This window comes from Oryctolagus cuniculus, chromosome 1 (genome assembly GCF_964237555.1).
Source record: "Oryctolagus cuniculus chromosome 1, mOryCun1.1, whole genome shotgun sequence".
In the NCBI taxonomy this organism is placed as follows: domain Eukaryota; kingdom Metazoa; phylum Chordata; class Mammalia; order Lagomorpha; family Leporidae; genus Oryctolagus; species Oryctolagus cuniculus.
In genome coordinates, this window is record NC_091432.1 from 64006702 (window position 1) to 64033075 (window position 26374).

Genomic DNA, 26374 nt, shown 5'->3' on the forward strand with positions numbered 1-26374 from the left:
GTATTTCCCTGGGGCTGCAGTGATTCAGAGGGTGATGGGCTGGGGGAGGGGAAGATGCAGGCAGGCCCCTCCTCTGGCCAGGATCTCTAAAAAAGAAGCAGCAACCACAAGAGGCATCTTCCTGGACTGGGCCACTGGCCCTGGGCACCTGAGGGGAGGAGGCGCTTGGGCGATGGCCAAGGAGGGCCTCAGCCCCTCCCATCCAGAGCATGTGCAGAGATTCAAGGCAGCATGGGGAAGGCAAAGGCGAGGGCTCTCCTCCGACTCAGCTTCCCCCTTTGTCTCTCTCTACCCCCGATCTACCCCAGGCTGCTGTTGGGGGCCTCCGGGGTCCCTGGCTCCCCACTCCACTCTGCGGCTTCTCTGGGGATGCTTTTGTGACTCAGAGTGGCAGCCTTGTGGCAGGAAGTCACCACAGCTCCCATTCTTGCACCCTCCCATATCCTGCCGCCCTGCCAGGGGAGCTGGGAAGCCCCGATGGGCTGCAGAGCAAAGCTGGGGAGCAGGGGCTCCCTGTGTGGTGACAGCTCTGCTGTTTGAAGAGAACCTCAAAGTGCGACTAGCAGAACCCCCCCACAGACACACACCATCCAGGCTGCCTCCACCCCCCTTTCCTTCCATGCCTCCATCACTCATCCCTTCCCCACCCTGGTGCTCCCCTTTCCCAGGCGGCAGTGGCTGCCCCGCTGGCTTTGAGGGCCCAGCACCTGTCCTTTGCCTCCCTGGGCCGCACCCTCCCAGGAGACTGCGGGGAGCTGTGAAGGTGCTCTCTCCCCACCCACTCCCACCCCACGGCCACCTCCTGCCCTCTTTGACTCCCTCCCCGCCCGCGTACCCAGAACCCTACCTGTCTCAAGGGAACTGAGCCCTGGGTGGCTCAGCAGTGAGGACAGGCTGAGGCCTTGGCCACAGCGCCTGCACCTCCTCCCCTCCAAACCTGATTTCCAGGCTGATCTTCGGTGCCCTCACCCCTACTGCGCCCTCCCCATCCAACTGCAAGACAGCACTGCGCCCTGGCCTCCCCCGCCCCAGCAGCCCGGGATGAGCCTTGCACTGCTCTCCGGAATGCCCCTGCCCTGCGGAGGAAGCTGGATTGGGTGTCAAGCAGGAGGCCTCAGCGCTGCCCACCCCACGCACCTTGCCTCCCCAGGGATCTCTCTGCAGAGGGAGACCACTCAGCAGGTAGACACCCCAGGGGACACGGGTCTCAAGTGGAGCTGATGATCCTGAGTCCCAGATAGAGAACAGCTGTAGGCAAGGGGTCCCCAGAAACTGCCCGCTCTCCCTGGGGGCTCTGTAGAGAGCATAGGACACCAACAGCCCACGCTGGTCATGCCTGAGTGAGGCAGAGACCACTGTGGGGTGTGTGGGAGAGGGGCACGTGCGAGTGGGTCAGCCGCCACCCCATTCTCTGACCTCAGGGGAGGCAAGGACAGTGGTTGTGGGGCGCCACCTAGTGGCCGTGGGCTGCTCACAAGCCACACACATGCACTCGCACACATGCACACATGTATGCACACGCACACAACTGATGCCCACTCTGCCTCTGGGGCCAACCCCACTTGCTCGCCACCCCTGCAGTCCATGACAGTCCCACGGAGCCTGCAAATGGAAGCCCTGTCCTCCTGAGCACCTGGAGCCTCGGGTCCTGCTGCAGAATGGACTAATTGTGTCTACCCGGCCAGAATCGCTGAGAGTTCAATAAGATGTGGAACAGAACCACTGCATTGAGAGGGCCGGGCAGCAACCAGGGGCCAATGGGACCAAGGCTGTGCTCCCTGAGGGCTGCGGGAGGCAGAGCCCTCCACCCTGCCCTCCCTGCCCCTCCCCTACATCCCCAGACACCAGCTTGCCTCATTCCTGTCCAGGGCTCCTCACGGGATGGCATGGACCCCGCCTTCCGGGGCACCTCCCAGCCCTCTCTCTGCACCCCATCCCACTGGACACCACACCCAGGTCCAGCCCAGGGCACCAAGCATCACCTACAGATGAAGGCGCTCACGGCCTCCCCTTGGAAGGACCCGTCCAGAAGGCACACCCAAGCCCCCTCCCTCTCCTGCTGACAGCCCGGCCTGCAGAACAGTGCCATGGGCTGGCACTCGGGCCCTTCATGCCCGGGCCTTATCTCTCCCACCCCAACTGCCCAGCCTCCAGGGCCGGTCCCTTCCCTGCTCTGGGCCTTTAGAGGAGCAGTTTCTTCCACCAGGAGTGTCTGTTCCTTTTGCCTGCAGGAAAACAATGCCTGACATCTTGCAAACCTCCCTGTAGCCTGCCTGCCTGAAGCCCCACGGCCACATGTCCCATGGCGCTGCTGCGGCTGCGTCTGAGATTGGGTCTGTCTCCCCAGCCAAGCTGGGACCCTCCAGACCCAGGTCAAGGACAAAGCTAGCTCCAGGCCTCAGCACAGGGTCCCGTATGCACGAGGGGACAGTGGGTCGTTCACTCAATTTGATGACTTGGAGGGATGTGACACATGGGCCTCAAAGGAAGGCAGAGCTGTGGGCAAGCAGCCTATGGGGGGGAGGGGGGAGGCAGCAAAGCCCCTAGGGTTTACACCAGGTGCACTTCCTATTTGCCCTAAGGCTTGAGGATGAAGGACACCCAGAGACACGCATGCGCACCCACGTGCAAGTGCAGGCTGAGGGGTCACAGGCAGAAGAGCAGCTATACCAGCCCATACTGACCCCGGTGTTGGCTGGGCACCATCAGAATAGCTATCTCCTGTCGGCTTTGAACCAGGACCTGACCCCAGCCCTGCTGGGGGCCCCTGGCCAGGCCTGGGGGCTGTGCTGAGAGAGGTTGCAGACAGCTTGGGGGTGCCCAAGGCAGGGCTAGGCAGGGCAGGGGCCTGAGACCATGCAGCCGGAGGAGTGAGCTGTGAACCCCAGCAGGCTGGTGGGCAGGGCACAGGCAGGCGGGAGGCACAGCTGGCATCCCAGGGGCACTGCTGGGGTGCAGGGGGTCACACAATGGCCCTGTCTGTCTCCTCTCTGCCTGCCTTCCCCGCAAGAAAGGTGACCCCAGTGCCCACCTTCACTCATCGACCTGTACTGGCCAGAGAGAAGTGTGCAGGGAGAGGAGGCAGGAGGGGTGCAGGCAGCTGGGCACAGGGCCTGGGACCTCGCCCGTCGGGCTATCCCACCTGCCCCTTCTGGGGAAGCTCCCCTCCCTCTCCGCACAGAGGCAAACATTCTCACTGCCAGGAAGGCAGGACACTAACTCCTGACACCAGCCAGGTGCGTCTGGGGTGGAGCCCAAGGCGGGGCCGCTCCTCTGGCAGGCCTCAGAGAAACCAGGACACGGGGCTTATGCGGATACACACAGGCATCCCTTGGAGAGGTTCAGAGGCCCAGGCCCAGGCCCTGGCTGTGTAGACATGTGTCAACAGGGCCGCCAGCACACTAGAACGAGTTCTAGGCCACTGCCTCCAGGCAGCCTCTCTGATGGCTTCAACCTCCAGTCCAAAGCCTCTGCCAGTCAACATGTCCTCCCACTGCTCCATCCCTGGCCCCCTCCACCCTGCCTACGGCAGCCCCAGACAGTACCCCTGGGGGGATCTGTGCTTCCTCAGAAAAAGGGCTGGGCACCAGGCCAGGGACTTCCTTGGCCACGGAGTTCCCAAGGGCATTGGCCTCTTCCGGTTCTGTCCTCCCCGGCACGCACAGTCTCCAAACAGTGCAGTGGGGGAGGGCTGGTAGAAAGAAATAGATTTATTCTCATGTACAAAGCGGTCAGCCCACGGGACCACATACGACAGTTGCACAGAGTCCTAGAAAAACGCATCTCTAAAGGCAACTCAGAATAGGTAAGGCAGGTGGCCCCTCCCCCACCCCACGACACGCACAGGACACAACAGAGAAGAGAGAAGCCAGCGGCCGGGCTGACAAAGGTCGCCCAGCCCTATGGGGTCTCCCCAGCCCCCCGGGCACAGGCGTATATGGCCTTGAAGAGGAAGGAAACCCTGCCAGGGCTGAGCCAGGTCCCTCTCTGGCTGCAGGAGTCAGGGAGGCTTGGACCAAGGGGGGACCCTCAGGGGCCACTGAGGGACTCAGGGGTGGGCTCTCTGTGCCCAAGGGTGCCAGAGACACTCGTAGCCTCTGCTGGGACCCCACAGAGCTGTGGACACTTGGATCTAAAAAGACCTTCGGGAATGGCCTGTCTTACCCTCTTCTGTCACCCAGACAGGGGAAGGGACTGGCCCAGGGTCACACAGCCAGGCAGCAACATAGCTGACCAGCGAGGGATCCTTCTGCCATGTCACTCCCACCCTGCTGTCTTCCTGAGCCCCCAGAGCACGGAGCTGCCCCTCTGGCAGCTTCCTCCTGGGGCCCCAGTATGCCCCAGGTCCCAAACCCCATCAGAAGTCTCGTGGGGGCCCTCAGGGGGCATTTCCACCCCATGGCTAATTCGAGTCCTCCAGCAGAGTGAGCCCCACCCTCTGTTTCCCACCTTCCCCTTCCTGGAGGACCCTGGAGACCCCCAGGGAGAAAGGGCACAAATCGAGTGATGGGAAAAGGGCACACAGAGAACCACCCAGGCTGCCTGGAGGAAGTGGCCTGGGGAGGACCTGCCCGGGCGTGGCCAGAGAGGGGCCCAGTGCTCCCGGGGCAGCCCTGCGCTCTTGCAGGACGGATCGCAGAGTCCTGGCAAGGACAGAGCCTTGCTTCCGTTCTACGGATGAGAAAGCGAGGCCCAGGGAGGCCAGGGCCCGCCCAGGGTCACACGCGAGGTCCCGGTCTGGAACCTAGGACCATGGCTCTGGTTCCCGGTGCCTCTGGCCAGGCCGGTGAGGGGCTGTGGGGAGAGAACCGGGCAGAGGGGCGCCCTGGAGGGCATCACTCGGTGTCAAGGCTGCAGCAGCCATTGACGGGGGCCCTGGTGCCGTCCAGCCCAGGCACCTCGTACTCCTCATCCAGGAAGTCCAGCGAGTTGTTGCTGGGGAGGCCGCGGATGGTGAACTTGTGGGACACCTTGGTCCAGTGCTCACGGTTTGAGGCCACGCGCTCGTACAGCTCTGCTGCCTTGGGGAACAGGTCCTGCAGCAGCCTGGGTGGGGGGGCGGGGGCAGAGGTCAGAGATGGGATTGTGGGCAGTAGAGGGACTGGGACCACAGCCTGCACAGAGCATGCCCAGGAACGTGGGGCGCAGGACTGGCCACAAAGAAAGAACGAGCATCTCATTCCACTGGGGCCGAGGGGGAAGTCAAGGGCCCATGCAGGGGCAAAGCAGGAGGCGGCTGCACCCAGGGGCAAGTGGTGGCCCGGTGCCATGACGTCCAGAGTGGGCCCTGCCCGGCCAGCCCCAGCCCTTCAGGCAGAGTCCCCAGCCGGCCTGCGCCATCACTCACTTGTAGATGGGCATTGCGATGTGCTCCATGAAGCTGATCTGCAGCTCAGGGATGTAGGCCTTCTCTCGGTCCATCATCTCCATGGGCCTGTTGCCCATGGCCTTCTCCTGCGGACACAAGTCATCAGGCCTGCCCCTCGTGTCCATCAGAAACCCAGGCCCAACCTGGTCACCCCGAGGCCACCCCACACATACCAAGTCTCCCTGGGAGAAGAATTCTTTGTAGATCAGCTCCTGAAAGGCAACAGTGTCAGCACAGCCCGTGGGTAGAAGCCACCCACCCGTGTGCCTCTGGCAGCCCATTTCCCAGGGGAGCTGACCGAGGCCCAGTGACTCTCCGCTTCCTCAGGGCCTGTTCTCGTCAGTCCCAGCCTGGGAGCGTGATGGTCCCAGACAGGGGGCGGTGGCTGGCCTCTGGCCACCTGCCAGCAGCCAGGGACGTGCTGTGTGGCCCCGGGTAAGCCTGCACGGCTCTCTGCATCTCTCTGCCTGTCTCCCTGACATTGTCTAGGTCTCTGTCTCCCCAAAACACGGCCCAGCTGAGCGCAGCCCAGAAAGGGCACCCAGGCTGCAGGGGGCCACACTGAGCGGGGCAGGGAGGCAGGGCACGTACGGCGATCTTCCTCGTGGTCTTCCAGCCCTTGGTCTGGTCAGAGAGGTCGCAGGAGGTCATCAGGAGGCAGAGGAGGAGTCTGTGGTGCTGTTTGTTGGTTCGGTCATAGCCCACTGTCGGCGGGAGCAGGGGGTCAAGGAGGGGACCCAGCAAACCGAGCCCTCCAGATGGGAGCCCAGGGGCCCGGAGTGGCCTCCCTTCCCAGAGGGGTGGTGGATGCTGGAGGGGGATGGGCCCGAACCCTTCCCCCCAGGGCCCCTCCCCAGCCCTGAGGCCAGGGCTGGCAGCGGCCACCTTCGGCCATCTTCTGCAGGTCCTTGAAGATGCGGAGGTGGTGGGCCAGGTCTGTGGCCAAGATGATGTCGCGCATCAGGTCCAGCATGCGCTGATAGTCCTGTGGTGGGCGGGGCAGGGGCGTCACGGCCTCCTACCGCCCTGGGTGCACTCCCAGTGCCCTCCCCGCACCCCTACACCTGGCCCCATCACCTTCCGGGAAAAGTGGTCGAAGATGTTGCAGCCATGGGTGTTGAGGATGGCGATGGCCTGGGCAAAGTGGTGCCTCTGCAGGGACAGGAGTTTCGGGGGCCCGGCTGGGGCACAGGCGCTCCCCTCTCCCCGACCCCAGCCCCCTGGCTCGGCAGAGCAGCTAGAAAGGGGAGTGAGAGGGCCCAAGTCCCTCTACGCCCTGGCCAGCTCTGAGCCTGAGACTCCTCAGCTGTCACTCAGAGGGGCCCACCGAGGTAGGCTCCGAGGGTGTCGCCAGCAGGAGGAACTGTGAAATAATCCTGGTGCCCTAGACGCTAATTCATGCAGAAAATGCTTATTTGCCGACAAGGGAAGGTGGTGAGGAGGCGAGGGCAGGGCCCTGTCTCTGGGCCTGAAGGGCTGTCACTCGGAGAAGGAGCAGCAGGCGCCTCAGAGGGACAGAGGGCAGAGCCGGTGCTGCCACCAGGCGTCCCAGGAGACAGTGCCGTGTCTCTGGGGGGTGTGACCAGGGCAGCCTTTGCAGGGAGTTGGGGGCGAAGCCAGGTGACTTTGGAAACCCCAACTCCATGCCAAGTGCAGGGGGCCCAGAGGTGTCTCAGATCTCCCGTCTGCCCCAGGGAGCCCCCTAGGTGGGGTGGGCAGACCCAAACCAAACCATCTAAGGCAGAGCTGAGTGTGGCGGGAGCAGAGCCCATCTCGAGTTTGGGGGCAGGGGGCTGCCCGGGGTGGGGGCGGGGGGTCAGTACCTCCATGACTGAGCCCTCGGAGCTGTAGAGTGCAGCCAGCACAGATTTCTGGAAAAGCCCAAGGAAGCTCCCATCACTCCCCACGTCTGAAGCCAGGTACCCTCTGAGCAGGGCTCAGCCCTGCTGTTCCCTCCTGCCCCTCCCCTCTCCTCTGAGGGAGGACCTCCCGCTGTCTCTAAATCTGGCTCCTGGGCTCAGGGCTCCCACCTCTGCTCAAGCTGGGAGGACACCCCGGGGAGGGTCCCCCCTTCCCGCCACTGAGCGAGACAGGGTCTCACCGAGGCCACCTGGAAGGAGTTGTTCGTGCCTCTGTGGTCCAGGTCATGACACATGCAGGAGATAAACAAGGCAAAGATCTCGATGTCCCTGGTTGGGTGGAGAAAGAGGTCAGCCCCCAGTGCCAGGGGAGGGCCAGGCACCCCCTTGGGACGCCTGGCTCCCCCTCCTGGCAAGGCGCCCTGGTTTGGAGTCCGGCAGTCCCAGGTTTGATCAGGCCCAGCACTCACTGGCCGTGTGAGCACCAGCAAGTGCCACCTGGGACCTGGGCTGACTGTACGAGGCCCGCAGGCACTCACTCGAGGTAGTTGGTGAGCTCCAGGTTCTTGTAGAGCAGGTAGCAGAAGTGTGAGACGGAAAAGGCGTGCATCCAGTTGTGGTAGGGGGGATCCCGGTAGCCCTTCTTCACCATCAAACAGAACCTGCAGCCGGCAGAGCGCAGCACGGTGGGGGCCTCAGCCTCCCGCCTCCAGGAAGCCCTGCAGGCTCTGCCTCACCCCGCTTCTTGCCCCTCTTTCTTCACCATCTCCGGGGCTGGGAATTGCCTCTCGTTCACGGACCCACCCCACTCCCCACAAGACCAGGCCTGGCCTAGCCGGCATCAGAGAGACCCCTCCCCAGCAGTGAGGACACGGTAGAGGCGAGAGCAGAAGGCAGAGGGCGGCAGAGACGGAGCAGGGTAGGGGCTGGGGCACACACCGGGCCAGCGTGGGGCAGTCGATTTTGTAGTTGTTGATGAAATTCATGTCCTGTAGCATGCTCAGGATGGCCTGCAGTGGGAGAAGGAGGTCACAGAGGGCCTGTCTGAAGCCATGCACTCATGAGTCTTAACCTCCAAATCCCTTGGACCATGCACTCCCAGAGCCATGGAGGTGCAGAAAGCTAAGGGATCCAAGCACTAAGAACCTGGGAACTCAGCTCACAAAAATCCCTTTAACAAACAGAGAGAGGGTACAGACCCTGAGGTCAGGTGCCTGGGCCAGCCCTTGGTGATGGTGCAGCCAGGCCCGGGCGCCACAGCCCCAGGGCCCCCTCCACCCTGCGGGAGCCGCCCAGCTTTCTTTGATGACTCTGACATCCACCCCAAGCCCCTGGCCCCCTGGCCCCTGCCTCCCTGGTTGGGTGGAGGGAGGCGGGCTCACCATGGAAGTGTCGTCTTCCGGCAGTGAGCGAGGGGTGTAGGTGAAGTTGGCGAAGTTGGAGTCAATGGAGGCCACAGGCTGGATGCCGTCGTGGAGAAGTTTGGTGTATTCGTCATCAGAGACCTGGAGGGGACCGGCCAGGGCCTCAGAGGACAGCCACTTCCCCCTCACTCCAATTCCCACAGGGGAGGGGTCCCTCACCCAGAGTGCACCACACCTGCTCCCTGGGCGGCCACCAGGCAGGAGATGCCCCCACATCCCCAACCCCTCTGCAGGGCACCTACTCTGCCTCCCCACCTGTGCCCACCCTTTATCCGTGACATCCCCAAAGCACGGAAGCCTCTAACTCTCGCGTTGCTTCGTGCAGGCATTGTCCCAGTTCTCCCCTCAGTCCTTCCCACGGCAGCTTGGATCCAACCACAGGGGCCAGGACCCTTTCTTTGCACACGGCTGAGAGGAAGTGTCCCATGACGTCACATACTCTGGGCTAAGGAAGGCCCGGAGCAGCGTGTCTGTCCCAGGTCTGGGGATGGCACTGAGTATCAGCGGTGAGGACTGCCTGCCCACGCAGCAGGAAGGACAAGGCCAGGGAAGCTCCCCGCCATCAACAATTGCCAGGTGGGGCGCGTGCCCCAGACACGGGGAACACGTGGCAGAGGCAAACTCTTCCCTGGCCTGGGGGTGGGTGGCAGAGGGGCTGGCTGCTAGGTGTTGCCTGGCTTACCTCCTCATCCTGGGGGGGGGGGATCAAAGCGGGGGGCTGAGACCCTGAGGAGGACAGGAAGGAGCGCAAGCCTCACCTTCATGTGGTACATCATCATCTCGTTGGCCAGGTGGCTGCGGTACTGGGCTTCATTCACTTTTTTGTATAGGAGTGACTGGGGGGAAAGAGGGGGAGGTGGGGCTCAGGCAAGCTGGCTGTGACTCCTTAGCGATGTCCAGGACTGGACGAGGGGGCCGATGGAAACCCCCTTCCTGTCCCATTGTTCTGGCCCCAGTCTGACCCTCCAAGCTCCAGCCCAGAGTACAGCCCCCTGCCACCCTCCCTCATTGCCCAGACTCCCCGTTGCGCCTCCCCAGCCTTCTTAGCATTTGCTCGGGCTCTCTGCAGCCCTCCAGAACCTGACCAGTCTTCAGCAGTGGAGCCTCAGGCCCACGGCAGGGAAAGAGGAGTGGAGGCTAGGGGATGGGGGCAGGGACCTTGGGCTGGATTCCCTGGCCAGAGCTGCCAGCAGGCCGGGACACAAAGACCCAACGTTTTCCAAAAGGAAGCTGACCAGGAGCTTGGGTGGGGGCTGCTTTCGGAGAAGGAGGCTGCTTTTGCAGCTGGGGTTCCCCACGGTCCTGGGAAGCTGAGTGGACAGGGCAGGAACAGCACCCCCATTCTTCAGATGGGAAACTGAGCCCAGAGAGGGCCAGCAGGCCCGGAAGGCAGCACGGCACCCAGCAGCAGCACCCCAGGTCCCAGCCCAGGGGAACAGACTGACAGGACAGGGCAGAACAGAGGGTCCCGGCCATCCCCTGAGCCCCCTCACATGCGCGATGCTGATGCCGCAGTAGATGGAGAACGCCGTGGCCAGGTCCTCGTCGAACTTGCTGAACCAAGGCCCATTGATCTTGTTCACCAGCTCAGCCACACCGATGACCTCTGAGGAAGGGGCGGGGAAACGAACAGCCGCTGGAAGGGTCTGGCGGGGACCAGCCTCCAGCCCCAGGCGGCCGGAAGGGTTGGTCGGTTGCGCTAAGCCTCAACCAGCTCAGCCCAGCCCCCCACCACGCCCCACTGGGGCCACGCCCCACTGGGGCCACGCCCCGCTCAGCCAAGCCCCACTCCTCCAGGGCCCCGCCCCTCCGCCCCTTGGCTGTGAGTCCGCACCCTGGTTCTCGTTCTTGATGGGGAAGCAGAGGATGTTGCGCGTGCGGAAGCCGGTGCTGTCGTCCACGCCGCGGTAGAAGAGCGGGTGGGCATAGGCGTCTGGGATGTTCAGGATCTGGCCCGTGGTCGCCACGTGGCCCGCGATGCCCTGGTCTGCCGGGATCCGGATCTCATAGCTCTGCCGGGGGCCGGGGAGCAGCAGAGAGGAAGTTGGTGGCGCCGCTTCCCAGCGCCCTCTGCGGACTCCCGCGCAGCCCGCGCGACACACGCCCTCACCTCGTCATCCACCACGCCCCCGTCGAACACCTTGGCCACTAGCTCGTTCTGATCCAGCAGGAACACTGAGCAGCTGTGGAGAAGCAGGGGTGAGGGTTGCCGGGCACTGACATCCCCCTCTCGCCACCTCCCACTTCCGATCCGAGGCTGCATCAGAGCCCTGTCCTCAGAGCTGACTGACCACGGCACTCATCCATTCAGACGATTTGAGGGTGGGTACCCCCTACTAAGTGCCAGGCCCGTGTCTGGAACCGGGCACCCAGGGCAAGCAAAGTCAGCTTTGGCTCTGCTGTGAGTGGCGCACACAGGGAGATGGCAGGAAAGAAAGGCTCACGCCCAAGGTGGCAGGGCCCCCCAAGAAGGCAGGGGGAAGGAGGTGATGAGGCAGGAGGCCAGGGTCCCCTCGCCCCATGCCTGCGTGGATCACTCACATCTCGGCATTGCTGAGGTTCCTGGCCTCTGTGATGATCTCCTGGAGCAGGACAGAGACGTCGTCTGCGGGAGGCACAAGCACGGGGCAGTGGTGAGACCAGGCTGGAGTGCCCAGGCCGGGCCCCACACCCACCCCTGCAGCCAGGCGTGGAGGGGCAGGGAGCACTCACCCAGGTGAGTGAAGAGGTTCTTAGCCACTTGAAGAAGAGCCTAGAAGGGGAGAAGTGAGGATTACAGGTGGCTGGAAACTGGCAGTGTCTGATTACATCACCTGGCCTCTAAGGGGGGGGGCCAGAATCTCCTACCTCTCAGAAACGAGTCCTTCCAAAACTTCATGGAAAATGGAATTAAAAGGTTGTCTTGGTGCCAAAAAAATTAAAATGTGAGCATATTAGAGGTATTCAAGAGGTTCATGGAAATGCATACTATGAAAAGTCTTGGTATGGATTTCTACGTTTTGCACCACAATAAACAATTCCATTTTCCATGAATTTTTGGAAGTCCACCACCAGCTCCAGCAGCCCAGCCCTTGCTGTAGTGCTCATACTTAACACTAGAGGGCGATAAGACACAGTGCCTGTAGCCAGTGGCTGGGGGCCCAGGAACTATGGCCCTCCCTCCCGGGAGGCTTTCAGGTTACCACAGGGCAGGGTCCTTTCCCTTGTGGAGCTGAGAGCTGGCAAGTGGGTCCCGGAGGAAGGCGCGGGGGTGGGTGGCTCACCTGGCACTCGCACTTGAGCTTCTGCTCCTTCTGGAAGGCCAGGGTGCTGGTGAGCACTGTGCCCGTGTAGTGGAAGCAGTGTTGGATCACCTGCTCATCCTGCTCCGTGAACCTGCAGGCGGGGCATGCGGGGTCACTGGGGAGAGAGGGAGAGGTGGGCTTCTCTCTCCATCTCCTAATTTCCATTCCTCCACGGAGCCCACTGGGCTACCCACCAGCTGATTCTAATTCCCCCTCCTCGCTGCTAAAGCTTCTGCTCAGAGCTCCAGGGCTCCTCAGGCCAAAATGTGTTTTCCTCCTTAGACTGCTGCCTCTCAAAGCTGCCCTCCTCAAACTACAGCGGGGTGGCCTGCTCTTCCGCTGGTACCAACCCCCCCTCCCCCAGCCTCAGGAAGGGGCTGTGGCACTGCCCTGCCTGTCACGCTCCGCTGTCCCTGTCTGGGCCTGCTCTGGTGGCTGCACAAATCTCAAAGTAGGGCTGGAGTGGTCTGGAGCCAGCACCCACCTGACAAGCTCGTCCCCCAGTCCTGCTGAGGTCATTCGGCCTGGCCACCAACTGACCTGTCACCAGAAAGCTGCTTGGGGCTGGGGAGACCAGTGGGGCGGGGGGAGCCGGGGGCCTGCCTCTGCACCCAGATTTCCCTCTCTGGCTGCCTCCCTGCCAGGTAGCCCCTCATTCGCACTTGCTGCTCAGTCATTCAGGTCTGGACCCCGAAGCCACGGCCCAGGTCTATGCGCCGGGCACTCGGCCTGGCCCCCTCCCGTCATGGCTCCCCTTGGGCGTCTCTCAGCTGGGCCACACCCGGATCCTCGCCTTTCTCAGAGAAACCTGGGCTCTTTCACAGCACCTCGTTCCCTGGGCCTTCCTCCTGCTAGCCCTGAAAATGAACTCCAGTCCTTGAAGGCAGGGCCAGGACAGAGCCACCCCACCTCATGGCCAAGCCTGGAAACAGGGAGGCATTTGCTAAGCGTCTTACTGAGTCCACCCCAGCCCTGCCAGCAGCGCCATCCCACGCCCATCGAGGGGATTCGGGAGCCCCTGCTTTCTGGCTGCTTTGCTGAGCTCCGACAGGTGCTCGCGCCGTCAACCCTCCCTAACAGAGCTGACCCCACCTGGGTTTCCTAGGATACAACCTCTCCTCCAGGTCAGGGGCCATCCCAGAGACAGCCACCAGAGGTCTCAGCCCCCCATGGGACTCCCCCCCACACACACTCTGCACTCCCCTCCCCAAAGGCCTTCCTAAAGCCAAACAGCCCGCACTGGAACGCACACATGACGTGCTCCGTGTAAGCTCACCAGGCAGTCTAACATTCCCTCCACCAAGCACCTGCCACTTCCAAATGCCACGATGTCCCTGCCTCAGCTGGCTCTGCCTGGCCCTGCCTTCACTATCCCAGGCCACCCGACTGCCTGCAGCGCCACAGGCCAACAGCCCCTGCTGCTCAAACCTATGGCTCCCGGGTCTCGGCCTGGGCCTGTGACCCCTCTCCAGTCTCCTCCCGCTGCTGCGGGAGCTCCAGGCCCTCACACCCGGTTCCCCCCAGCCTCTCCCCACACTCAGACTCAGCCAAGCAGCTCCTAACCCGCATTCACCCCACCGGGACTTACAAGGCTCCTCCCAGCTTGTTGAAGGCGCAGGCCAAGGCCACCACCTGGTCAGTGGCCCGGCTGATGACAGGGACACAGAGCATGGTCTGCACCTCACAGCCCAACATGCTTTGCAGCTGCTGCACATCCTCCTGCAGAGGGGAGGCAGTCAGGGCAGGGAAGGCGGGGACGGGGCATGCACCCCCATACCCCCACCCCCCATTCTGCGCCAGGCAGCTCAGAGGACTCAGTATGGGGATGAAGTGGTAGAAGTCCCTTCCCCATCCCTAGGCTGCCCTGTCCCAGAGACCCTGGCTCTGGGGGCTGGGCAGCAGAGTGTGCCCTGTCCCCGGGCCATGGCTTACAGAGGGGAGGTCCTCCAGCTGGATGGACTTCTTGTCTTGCACCACCTGGCCCAGGCGGCCTGTCGTCAACTGGGGAGCAAGCAGAGGCTGAGTCAGGGCCCCAGTGTCCCGGGGTCTCAACCCAACCCATTCTCACCCCAAGTCTGCAAGTCCCAAGCAACTCTGCAGTTAGTCCAAAGGGCGGGTGGGTGAGCGGCGAGAGAAGAAAGGGGAGTTGAGAGTCTTCCCTGACAGGGCGGGGGGGGGGGGCGCAGGCTCCCAGGACCCTCACTGATCTCAAAGGCACTCCCTCCTCCTGCGGTAAGAGAGTTCTCCTAACCCATACTGAGCACGAGAGGCTGGGACCCCTCGGAACCCAAGACCCAGATAATTCCATCAGATTCCAAGAGAGTCCAGAGGATCCCGTCCGGGGCAGATCCCTGGAGTGCCCAGCCGGCCTTAAAGCCCCTGCTGACTCCAACCACAGCCGTTGCGGGACTCACCGGGAAGCTGATTTCTTCCCCCAGCACTTTGTCGCCGATAACCTGAGGGACGGAGGGGCCGGGCCAATTAAAGGCAAGGCAAGACTTTTCCCTCCGACACCCTGGTCTCCCGCACACCCCTCAGTGGACCGGGGCCCTCACCTTGCAGGAGAGCTGGAGGTTGTCCTCCGACACCAGCAGGAGGCAGCAGTGAGCTGCCTGGGTCTCCTGCTGCAGCTGCGGGGGGGAGGGAGGGCCAGGGTGAGGGGCTGTCGCGGCTCTGGGGTCACCTCCACTCTCCCCTCGCCTCTCGGAGACTCTTCATGCGGAGGAGGAGAAGGGGACGGGTGGCCTGTGGGGAATCTGCCCGCCGGCCCCTGCAGAAACTCGGCAGGGAGGCGGGTGGGAGGGCCGAGGACTCACGTATTGAAGGACTTTGAGCTGCAAGGAAGCGGCGTCCGGATCGTAGAGCTCCCCTGCAAGGCAGAGCGCGGGTCAGAAGGTGTTCCCCCGGCCGGGAGGCCCGGTCCCCGCAGCGCCATCCACGCCCGTTTCCCCCAGGGCTCCGGCGGAGCCTCCGGGGGTCTCAGCAGGGCAGAGAACACGCTCAAGCTCCGCCCACCCGCTGGCCCCTCCCCCAGGCTCAACCTCGCCCCACCCCCTCGGGTGGGTCCGCCGCGGCAAGGCCCTCACCGCACAGGTGCAGGATCTTCCGGTCGTGGTCGGTGTAGGCTGCCCCGCCCTGCTGGTCTTCTGCCGCCTCCACCGGGGTGTTCTGGACCGCTCCGGCTCCGGCTCCGGCTCCGGTTCCGGGGGCCTGGCCAAGCCCGCGCTGCTGCAGGGCGCGCATCCTCCGCAGAGCCACCAGGGTCTGGGGTGGGCCAGGAGGGCCTTGTATCACTTGCCCCACCCTGGCCATTCTCCCAGCCGCGTGTCCTTCGCCCCATCCTGGTCCTGAACACAGACCTGGGCGCTCCTCCCTCCTGCCGGCTCCCGCTGCGCTGTGGCGTCTCTCTGCCCTGAACAGCTAAGCCCCAGCTCTGCCTCCACCCTAGCTCCCGGAATCTTCCAAGACAGGCCCCGATCTGATTTCTCTATTTCCCCATGGGGAGTGGTGGTCCTTGCTAAAGTCACAAAATCACGGAATCGCAGGCAGGAACAAGGCTCGGTAGCATTAGTTCTTCCTACCTATCGGCAAGGTTTTGGCCGTCTTCCCTCTCTACTACCCTAGGCGGCTGGGTGCCGTTGTCACCCTCACTTTCAGATGTGAAATTGAGGCTCAGCCGGGTTTAATCACTCTCTGGAGGTCACAGCTCAGAGGCGGTGGAGCCGGCACTGGAGCCTGGTCTGTCCACTCCCTGACCAGGTCACTGTCCCACCCCGGCTGCTGTGAGGGCCTTCAGCAGCCCCCAGCCTCCCGTGGCCCTCCCCCACTCACATGCTTCTCCACTGCCTGCAGGCTCCACTCCTCGCTGTCACTCAGCTGGCCGCAGTGCACCTGGAGGGACGGGAGAAGCTACTGTGCCCTCTCCCAGTGCCTGGCCCCGTGACCCCGTGTACAGGGACCCTGCCAGCACATACACACCCTACCATGTGGGCCCCAGTGGCAAGCCCATCCTTCTAACCATGAAAGTGGCTCCTAGAAAAAGCCCCCTCCTGCAGGAAGCCTTCTAGGACTGATCCCAACACGTGAAACTCCTTTGTCTGCCTTTCATTCACTATCCTGTCAACAGCATGGTCCAGGTGTGTCATGGGGAGGGTGCGCCTTGGACTCCCCTCCGTCTCCCAGCCCGCTGGGCCATGATTACAGAATCAGTGGTGAGAGCCTCGGCCTCCCAGCTACCCCTTTCTGAGTAAAGGTCTGAACTGCCCCAAGTCTGGAATAAAGGAAGAAGTCCAACAGGTTGCCTGTGCAGGGCCGTGGGGAGCGAGTGGCTGGATCTGCTGACGCATGCTTTGCCTTACTCACCCCTGTGAGTTGCCGGCTTCCACCTTGCACATGGGCTGAGGCCCAGAAAGGCAGAGTGACTAGCCCAATGTCACAGAGCAGGAAGTGGCAGAGTTAACACCTGCCACTCCCGCCCCACTCTGCCCATACCTCCCTCTCTCTTGCTATCCCGCCCCACCCCCATCAACCTGTCGCTCTCCGGATTCCCTGAGCTGTCGCCAGGGCTCCTTCAGGCTCTGTGAAGTTCCCTCCCCCACTGCTTGGCGATCCAGGGAGGAATGACAGCCGAGGGCCCACACAGGCCTGGCCAGCAAAGCTCGCGCGTGCATGTGGCACCAGCTTCCCGGTCAGGCCTGCTCAGGGCCGCTCGCCACGCGCAGGGCTCCCCACCGTGCCAGCGCCGGAGTCCCCTCCCTGGTGTTCCCTCTGGCTCAGCAGCAACTAGAGCAGATGGAGAAGGAAGCCTGAGGTCTCGCTGGGGTAGAACGAGTGGGGGCGTGGGGCCCCACACCTGAGGAAGGAGGAGAGGGTAGACTGGGCGGGCAGCTCGTGGGGGCTCGGAGGGGGAGGCCATCTGGGAGGCTTCTAGAATTGGCTCCGAAGTATGGCGAGGGAGGGGCCTGGCAGGCAGGAGCCTGTGCTGCTGCTGGGTGCTGCATGTTGGGGGCGGGAGGAGAACCAGGCTGGGCTGGCGCCCACGATGCCACAGAGGGAGGGCCTCGAGTGCTGCACTGAGAAATTGGACGGTAGCCGGAGAGTACTGGGGAGCCGTGGCAGACTTTAGTATGTGATACCTACAGTCTGCGGGGTGCAGGGTGAACTGGAGGGAGCAGGACTGGACGCAGGAAGAGACCTGGGCTGCCAAAGAGGCTGTGGAAGCTTAAGCCCAGGGCAGGGCTCCTTCTGTGACTGCCAGACACTGGGGTCCCTCAGGAAAAGGGACGGTTGGGACCCCTCTAGGGTTGGGGGGACACCAAGCTCCTGGGCTGCCAAAATAGCTGTGTCCCAGGTCCAGAGCTGGGAGCTTGCAAAGGCTAAAGGAGTGGACGGAACCATGGGGTCCTCCCTCCCCAGCACACATTCGGCTGCCTTGGCACACCCACCCAGCTCATGCACAGTCACGCACACACACGCATGGAGAGCCTCAGCCACCACCACCTCCCACCCGCGCACACGCACCTCACTCATGCATGGAGGCTGCACACATACATCCACTGGCTCGCACGTCTAGAGGCAAAGCTCAGGAAATTCGAGTTCATACACGGCCCCACCGCAGACACACACATCCCCTCCCACACCCGCACACACGGCTTTCTGCTCACCCACGCTCCTGCTAATCAGGACAGGCATCTGGGGCCCGGTGGGAAGCACTTAGCCCCGGGCACTGGGGTTGTTGAGAGGATAAGAGTCCAACAGGGTGTCACTCCCCCAGCCTCAATGGCTAATGGCACGCACAGCCCATCCCGATGCAAGGAGCGGTGGCTGGCACAGCTGGAGGAAGAGTGGGCACCAGTCAAGCGTCAAATGCCAGGGACCAAGGGCCGCCCACTCCTCAAAGGGACTTATTATCGCAGAATTAAAGAGCAGAGCCGAAGCCTTTCCAACAAAGAAGCTGCAATCAAGGCGCCTGGAGCTGCAAAGGCCCAGCACTCGGCCACCAGCCCCGCACCTGGACAGCGTGCTCCGCGGACGGCGCTCAGCTCACTGCCCTGTGCTCCCTCTCACAGGCTCCCTGGCTGGCACTTGCCATCGTTTGCTCCCCCGTTGACCACCCTCCCGACCGTGTGGTCTGTGAAAACAGGGTCTGGCTGGTCTATCTGTCTTGGTCGCTTCTATGCTGCCCGCACCTAGCATGCGGTAGCTGGCACCTCATGGGCATGGAGAAGCAGGTTTTCAGGTGATGGGTGGGCCCTGGGTGGGTGGATGGAAGCAGGGATGTGTGACCGCTGGGTCCTACAGCAGAGGCGCAGTAAAGGGACTGGCACTCGTTGAACAAGGAGCTGGTGACGGCCCTCCCAGAGCCCCGCCTGGTGGCACTTCCGCTGCCCTCTGCCCGCTCTGCCCCGGGACCCGATGGCAGCGGGGAGGACTGGGGTGCCTGTGCCACCTCTGGCAGATGTGTCACACAGGCCCAGGGAGTGTCAGGGAGATGCACGTGCCGGGGGGGAGGGCTCCCCGGCCGAGGAGTTTCTCTGTGGGTGCCAAGGGGCGGGCTTGATGCAGGAGGAAGGGAAGAATCCAGACCCTTCCCAGAACTCCTAAATGCCCAGGGCTTTTGAGGAGGGGAGGGGACGGCTGGGAACTTCTGGCAGCGCCTTGGCGACAGCGTGCACCCCCCTCAGCACACTCTTCCGGTATCACACACACCCCCTCCCCCGCCTTTGCTCCCCTCCCCCTCTCCTCTGCTTGTTGCCCAGACCTCGCCCTAAAGCCCCCACAACGCTGTCGCCACTCTGGGGTGCCCTGTGCTGTTCCTGCCTCTGCCACCAAAGCACCTGCTGGCAGCACTGATGTCACTGGGCCTGCGATGGCCCGAGGACTCTGCCTTCCCTGGACTGAGAGGCCCCAGAAGCAGAAGTGTTTTCCCAGCACCCAGCCTGGGGTAGGCCCAGAGCAGGTTCTGCTGGGCGCGTTGGTGTAGTGATCTGACCCCATCTCCTTCCCCAGCACACACACACTCACATGCACACACACTCACATACACACACACGCAATACATGCGTACTCTCACATGCACATGTATACACACGTGCACATATGTGCACACAGGAAATACACTCACACAACACACAGGCACGGGCCCACACACACACTGGCCTTTCCTCCCCCAGGGGAAGGCTGGAGCCTGGACTCCCGGCCCCACCTGAGCCCAGGTGAGCAAGTGGCCCTACCCACAGAGGAACAACCTTCCAGTGTCTTGCCTCGTGGGAGCTATACCCCTGCCAGCCCACAGGAAGGGCTTCCCAGGGGCCTAGCAGCCCCTGTCAACAGAGAAGGAGGCGGGCAACTGAGCCACTGCCTCCCCTTGCCCCTCGCACAGTGTGCAGAGCCCTGGTCCCAGCCAGCTCTGGGACCCGCAGATAACATGGAGGGGGTGGTGGCCCACTGAGACCGTATGCCCACGGCAGATCCGTTCTCTGCGGGCACAGAAGCTGGGGGTGGGGAGAAACCAGGTAGGGGCCTCGGCTCCTTCGGTCAGGCAGACGGGGCGCGGAGACCAAGCCGAGCGCCCTCCCCACCAGCAGCTGGGAAAGGCCAGGTGCCCGGGAGACCTTTCATTCCGTTTTAATGAGCTCGGCAGGAGTTGCTGGCACACCAGGGCCCATCCGTCTCAGTTTCCTAGCCTGCCCCCCATGGGGGTACGGGCTCCTTGGCAGAGGCAGTGAGGGTGGTCTGGGGCGCTACCTCTCCACTCGTAGGAGGACACAAGGATTCAGAACTCCCCACCTCGGTGCGCAAGAGGCAGCGGAACAGCAGAGCCCCCCCCAAGGCTCCCCAGCTCCTGAGTCCCCATGGCAAGTGCAGCAGCAGCCTGGGGGAGCCCTGGCCCAGATCTTCCTGACCGTGTACCCCCAACTCCCTATGGAGGCCCCCTATGATCCTCGGGCTCCAGGAAGGCCCCCCAGTTCCCCGCACTGCCAGCCTCGGTGCTGGGTGTGCTGGGACGCGATGCCTCCAAGCCCCCTGCTGGGTTTGCACACCTCAGGCCCTCCCCCCCTCACTCTGTTCCTGCCTTCTTGGACACTGCTCCCAGCACACCTGGGAGGACCCCAAGGAACCAAGGTCAGGGCTGGGCTCTTTCAGCTCCAGATGGGGCTTCGGCATCACTCAGAAGCCTGCTGACTGGGCCAGCGGCTTTGGCCTGCCCATCCTGGCAGCCAGCCGGGGTGGAGGTGGGAGACACCCCTTTCCCTCCCCTCCACCCCACCCACCCCGGATGCAGGCCGTCTCCCCGCTCCCGCCCCATGCCCCAGCAGGCTCTTACCAAGATGACGGCTGCCACAGCCCCGGCCTCCTTGTCCAGCAGCGGTAGGACCAGTACTACGGGGAGAGGCCAGTGAGGGCGTCCTGCCGAGCCCCGAGGCTCGGAGACACCAGGGACCCAGCCCCAGGGAAGGAGACAAAGACGCAGACAGAGAGAGAGGCCGGGGCAGAGACACAGGGAGACCCAGAGACCCCGGAGAAGGGTTCTGAGGCCGCGACAGAAACAGCCACAGGAAAGACCCCTGCACAGGGCGGAGCCCTCTCGCTCGACCGCTTCCCTGTGAGCCTCCCGGCAACCCTGGGAGGGAGGGAGGCAGGCGAGGCCGAGCACCCCTAGTCTCCAGACAGGGAACTGAGGCCCAGGACGGGAAGTGACTTGCCCAAGATCACACAGCAAGTCAGGTCTCCTGACTCCCAGTCTGGTGCATTTTCCACATCGAGACAGAGGACAGAGACCTAGAGAGACTGAGACACGAGGCAGAGAGAGACATGGCGGGCAGGGGCATGGAGAGCAGGGGACAGAGAGACAGTGACAGAGAGGGTGTGGCAGCCACAGCCCCTGTCCAGCAGTAGGCACAAGCATGTCAGAGCCACACCGCCGGCCGCTGAGCCCTCGCACGTGCCAGGCCATTAACACGCCTCCTTGCTCATGCGCCTCGCAACGCCCCTTCACGTCCTGTAGTCTCCATTTGACAGTCAGGACACAAGGCACAGAGCGGTCAGTGGCGCGAGAGAGACAGCGTTAGATGGACGGGCTTGCCAGAGACATGGGGCAGAGAAGAGGGGAGGCCTGGTATGAAGACGGGTGGAAGACAGACATGACATGAGGAGCGGGGGCGTGGCCTCCCCTGCCCCTACCCCACTCCCAGCCCTTACCTTGGGTGTCAGGAGCCAGCGGGGCCACCAGCCTGGCCAAGGGCTTCCCTGGCAGGTCAGAGGACCCCAGCCCATTGCAGCTCAGCCGCTTCTGGGAGACCACAGCCTCTCTGAAACGAGGACGAGACCCCACCACTCAGCCTCTGGATCAGAGACGCAGGCCCCAGCCTGGGAGCGCATGGCAGCCTGGGCTCTGCACCTGCGTGAGGATCCCGACCTGCGAGATGAAAGCGGCAAGGACGGCGGCTTCTGTGTGGCCAGCTGGGCAGCTTCAGTCCGGCCTCGGGTGCCTCTTGTCGGGTGAGAGGCACAGGCCGGGGCCCCGCACAGATCCCCAGGCAAGGGTGAGAGCAAAGTGACAGCCAAAGCCCAGAGCCAGGCTGCCTGGGTCGAATCCTGCGGCTGCTACTGCTTGGTCTTGGGCAAGTGTCCTCACGTCTCTGAGCCTCCCGGGGGAGCGGGGAGCCCTAACCCTCGCCATCCTAGGACCCGACTGCAGAGTGGCTGTGGGTGCTGAGCCTGGAGGGGGACCACCACAGGTCGTCATGGTAACCGCAGCTCGCCAAGCATTTCCTAAGAGCCTTGCACGGTCCTGGCTCCTTATGGGGCTGGGCTCAGGTTCCATAGTATCGTCAGCACCCACGCTCACACAGCTGCCAAGCGGCATAGCCAGGATTTGAACGCAGGCCGTTAGCATCAAGTTAGGTTTAGCCACTATGCTTACACCCTCCCTGTGGGGTCCAGTGCTGAGCAGGGGCCAGGCTGGTGGCAAAAGACCAAGTTTTCCTCTGCCCCCCCCCCCCCACGGGCCATCCTTCTCCTGGGTCTCTGGTTCTTCCTGCTTCATAAAGTACTTGATTTTTTTCACCAAATGTCACTCCCTGGTGATTCATTGTCTTGTGTTCTCTGTCTCCCGGGCTCCCTCCACTTCACTGTGTTTATGGGAACTGCCTGGCTCGGACAGGAAAGGAGCGTGTAGGGCTGGGGTTCTGGGGGGTGCCTGGCAGGATCATCAGGAGTTACCGGCAAAAGTCAAATGAGGAAAGGGTGGGTGGCCTGCAAGTCGCAGCATCAGGTCCCAGCCACGGGAGAAATCCAGGACCAAAGAGCAGCATTCGGAGCCAGACTCTTTCCCTCCTGTCCCCAGTCCCGAAGCTACGAGAACCAGCAGTGTCTCCCATCTTCAGCCCTTGTACCCAGACTCTTGATCCCAGGTACGGGCTGCTCCAGCTGCTTATCACCGCGGGAAGGAAGCAGGTGATAAGACTGATGCAGGCTGGGGCTTCCTGGAGGCAGCGGGTGACACCCCTCCAAACCCCACCCAGCCACTTGACCTTGGACAATTGGGTAATCAGGAGACCACCAGGTGGCGCTGGTCCCCACGTCCCTGACCAGTGAGCCCCACAGCCTCATCCTACCTACCTGACTGCACTTCCCACCCCTGGGCCAGGTGGGGCTGCCCAGGCCTCTCCCCTAGGACCCTGATGAGGCACGCTGGCCTCAGCCTTTCTCCTGCCCGAGACCCCCGCCCAGTGCTCACGGCCTTGTGACTCCCCGAGCTCACTTGAGAGCTCAGTAGCCAGATAGCCAGAGGCCACCAGGAGGCCACCCCTGGATGACCCCAAGGTGCCCCAAAGGTATCCAGACTTGACCATCTCCACCCCTACCCCCAAAGCAGCACGGCCGTGCACCAGCTCTCTTCGAGCTGGTCTAAAACCGTCCTGGAGACCTCCCATGCCCTGCCCACCCCACCCCCATCTCTCACAGCATTGCCTGCTCTCTCTTTTCAAGCTGCTGCCCAGCTCAAATGGCGACACTCCTCCCCTGACTCCAGCAGCAACCATCCCCAGGCCTCCAGCCTCCTGTCTGGGTCTCTGAAATCCAGCCTCCACGGCAGAGCAAGAATACATTTTCTAAACTAAGCAGCTTCAGGGAGAACTCGAAACAAAGTCTTTCGTACTACAGCACCACTCTGGATCGGGTTCACTACTGAGAGCTGAGATGAGAAGTCGGACAGGTGCCTGCCTCAAGGGGCCCAGCATCCCAGGGAAACCCACACGGATCCTCCCTGAGTCAAGACAGGAGCGCTCTGACAAAGGTCCCAGCCTTACCAGGCAGTCAGGGAGGGCTTCCCAGAGGAGATGCCCGAGATGAGCCCTAAGGACATTGCCCAGGTTATTGAGGCAGAGGGGAAAGGATGTGCAGGCAGGGGGAACTGCATGTGCAAAGGCTCAGAGGAGAGGAGACCGTGCGTCTGGCCACTGGCAGGTCGCCGGGGCCCTGAGCCACTGGGCTTCACCCTAAGCACAGTGGGAGCCCTGGGAGGGAGGTGAGCAGGGGAAGGTGATGGTCAAGTTCGATTTCAGATGCGCCCTGCAAGTGGCAAGGCACGCGGTCTCACTAGAGAGAGAATCTGACACCGGAAATCCGGCTTCAGTGAGGGGCCCATCATCTTAATGGCCCTGGACAGGAGGGGAGAGGCTGGGCTGGGACCAATCAACCTTGGGGCCCAGGTCCCCACCCCAATCCCACCCTCAAGGAACTGGAGCTCCCGAAGTCTGGATTCTGCATTCCCTACCCCGGAGCTTTTGGAACCTGCACTGCCCTGGCCCTGGCCCACCTGCCAGCCAGGGGCACCTCCCCCAGCCCCAGGCAGGTCTGCTCCCCTGCCCCTTCCCAGCCTCCAGGTCCCCCAGCCTGCACGCACACCCGCCTTGGGCCCGGGCGCTCTGCTGCTGCTCCTACCCCATGGCTCTCCCTCAGCTCAGAGCCCTTCCCACGCCCTCCCTCCAGGCCCCTGCTGGGGCTGGGGGCACCCCAAGCCCCAGGCCAGCTGTCCAGGCTACAGACTCAACGCTGGGTGCCTGGGTGGTCACCGTCCACCCCACCGAAGATAAGGACAGATGGGCTCAGCGTGGGGAGAGGAACGGGTGTGGGTTTTATGACAGTTCCGTCCCTTTAACAACTATTTGTTTAATGGAAAAAATAGCGGGGAAAAGCTCTTAGTTGGCAGGGCCAACGGCCTAGAACGAACTAGGCACCCAGGCCCCGCCCCCCGCAGCCCTGCAGCCCCCTCTGGCCCTCTGCTTTGGTGGGGCCCCTGAACCCTCAGTCAGCCCCACCCCCAAAAGCCCCCAACTGGGCACTGCCCCCACGGAGCCCCAGCCCTCCACTATGCGCTAACCCTTACTGAGCGCCCCATCCACTGCTTTAGCCCTCTCCACTCACTGAGCCCCTCACGGAGTCCCCCTCACGGAGCCCCTCACTGAGTCCCCGAGTCCCTCATGGGGCCCCACCACTCACTGAACCCCCCCTCATGGAGCCCCTCACTGAGCCCCCCCACTCACTGAACCCTCCCCCTCACGGAGCCCCCCCTCACTGAGTCCCTTTCACGGAGCACCCCCTCACGGAGCCCCTCACTCTCTGGCCCTCAGCTCTCAGAAACGAATCAGGATGTAAGCCAAGACCTGGGGTCACGTCCCCCAGACGGAGACTGCGGAGATGGGGAGAGTCAGTTCCCCAGGAGGTCAGGGACAAACAGGAGGGATGGGCAGATCTTGCAGTGGACGGAGCCAGGTCAGCTCCGAGGAAGCAGGGGCCGGGGCGCCTGGGACCTGGTGGAGGGAGACCACCACCTCGGGGCCGATGGGAAGGCTGGGATTTCTCTGTCCCCAGCAGTGGGGCATCCAAGGCCCTCACTCCCTCCCATGGCAGGGGACACGGCACAAGAGGAAGGCAGAAGGGCCGGGGACTGAAATTCGCAGGCAGTTGGGCCTGGGGGACCCACTGAGGGCAGAGAGGCCCCGGCCAGGCAACCTTCCAGGATTCGTAACTCCCCTGTCCCAGGGAGCTGGACATCGGGGTGCCCAACCCTATCTTTTCACAGACCAGTGGGTGGAGGCCCAGAGAGGCTGCACAGGACTGTTACCACAGCCGCTTGTCCTGGCTCTTCTTATTTTTTTTAAAGATTTATTTTTATTTATTTGAAAGGCAGAGTTACAGAGAGAAGAAGAAAGAGAGAGAGAGAGAAAATCTTCTCTGTTGGCACACTTCCCAAATGGCTCAATGGCCCAGGCTGGACCAGGCTGAAGCCAGGAGCCTGGAACTCCATCCAGGTCTCCCACATGGGTGCAGGGGCCCCAGCACTCAGGCCATCTTCCACTGCTTTCCCAGGCGCATTAGCAGGAAGCAGGATCAGAAGTGGAGCATCCGGGACTCGAACCTGTGCCTGTATGGGATGTGGGCGTCCCTGTGCTACAACACAAGCCCTGCCCAGGCTTTTCTCATGTACAGACCCATCTGTGGGGAGGCCGCTGTGGGCCAGACCCCCATTCTGAACATTGCCTCTCTGCAGTTGCAGGCGAGTGGGGGCAGGCTTCCCAAAGGGGGCGAGGCTCACCCTGACAGCTAAGTCACGTGCAGCTGGCCGGGATGGACGTGCAGCAGGCAAGGACTTTGCCAGGGAGCAAACAAATGCCCAAGCAGGCACCAGAAGGCAGGAGAGGCAGATCCCAGGCGATGGAATGGGCGTGTGAGGGGCTGCAGGGTGGCAAGGGGCGGGGCCGGGGGCACTCCTCCCTCCACCCACACCCCTCTCCACCCACCCTCAGCCCATACCCCCCCTTCCCCCTGGGCCTTATCTGCCTTTATGACCCAGACGCCACGTTGCACCTGCTGCTGTTTGCCAGCCCTGCCAGCGCCCAGGCTTTCCTGGAGGAGCACCCCACCCCTCCCTGCCCGGGCACTGCCAGAGCCTCTGGCTCCAGTTCAGCCTGCGGACAGCACAGGGCCAGAGCCACCCCTGACAGCACGTGTGGGCTCCCTACCTGACCCAGGCTGGGCAGGCGGGGCACAGACTGCAGAAGAAGGCGCCGGGCCTGAAGCTTCGGCCCGAACCCGCAGCCGCCTGAACTCCTGGCCAGCTCTGTGTCCCGCGTGCCCACGCTGCCCGCGCCCCTCTCGCCTGCCCCGGCCTCCTCTGTCACTGCCCCTGGGCTCCCAGCAGGCTCCACCGAGCGCTGGGCTAATTGCATCTGAACGTGCACTTTTAATTGCTTCTGTGTTGTGTGCCTTTTCCGAAGGTTCTGCAGAGTTTGAAGTGGTTGAGGGCGGATGCTGAGCGGCTGCCGCCGCAGAGGGCAAAGCCCCCTCCAAGAAGCCTGAATCGCAGGTACCCACCCACCCTGCCACGCAGCAGGCCACCCAGGGGTGCACCGGCCCAGCCACCCAGCGCAGCCC

At 63.0% G+C, this 26374-nt stretch overlaps 1 protein-coding gene across 5 annotated transcripts in view; it reads right to left on the bottom strand.

Moving 5' to 3' along the window:
- Positions 1-3692: 3692 nt before the first annotated feature.
- PDE2A (phosphodiesterase 2A) overlaps positions 3693-26374 on the bottom strand; it is an 83191-nt gene continuing 60509 nt past the window's right edge. For 3 of the 5 annotated variants that reach the window (XM_051851204.2, XM_051851218.2, XM_070074956.1), the window contains 27 exons: positions 21137-21246; positions 20262-20317; positions 15767-15826; positions 15022-15199; positions 14752-14804; positions 14491-14565; positions 14350-14391; positions 13868-13936; positions 13524-13654; positions 11915-12050; positions 11364-11403; positions 11193-11256; positions 10762-10834; positions 10486-10663; positions 10145-10257; positions 9410-9487; positions 8610-8732; positions 8167-8237; positions 7767-7889; positions 7470-7557; positions 7192-7239; positions 6446-6520; positions 6254-6353; positions 5960-6072; positions 5542-5580; positions 5348-5454; positions 3693-5046 (listed from right to left, as the gene is read on the bottom strand). In XM_051851204.2, coding sequence (XP_051707164.2) covers positions 4836-5046; positions 5348-5454; positions 5542-5580; positions 5960-6072; positions 6254-6353; positions 6446-6520; positions 7192-7239; positions 7470-7557; positions 7767-7889; positions 8167-8237; positions 8610-8732; positions 9410-9487; positions 10145-10257; positions 10486-10663; positions 10762-10834; positions 11193-11256; positions 11364-11403; positions 11915-12050; positions 13524-13654; positions 13868-13936; positions 14350-14391; positions 14491-14565; positions 14752-14804; positions 15022-15199; positions 15767-15826; positions 20262-20317; positions 21137-21246 — 2554 coding nt within the window. In that variant the 3' untranslated portion in view covers positions 3693-4835. The remainder of the gene's footprint in view (positions 5047-5347; positions 5455-5541; positions 5581-5959; positions 6073-6253; positions 6354-6445; positions 6521-7191; positions 7240-7469; positions 7558-7766; positions 7890-8166; positions 8238-8609; positions 8733-9409; positions 9488-10144; positions 10258-10485; positions 10664-10761; positions 10835-11192; positions 11257-11363; positions 11404-11914; positions 12051-13523; positions 13655-13867; positions 13937-14349; positions 14392-14490; positions 14566-14751; positions 14805-15021; positions 15200-15766; positions 15827-20261; positions 20318-21136; positions 21247-26374) is intronic. The other 2 variants (XM_051851208.2, XM_051851224.2) reach the window with 1 other exon arrangement.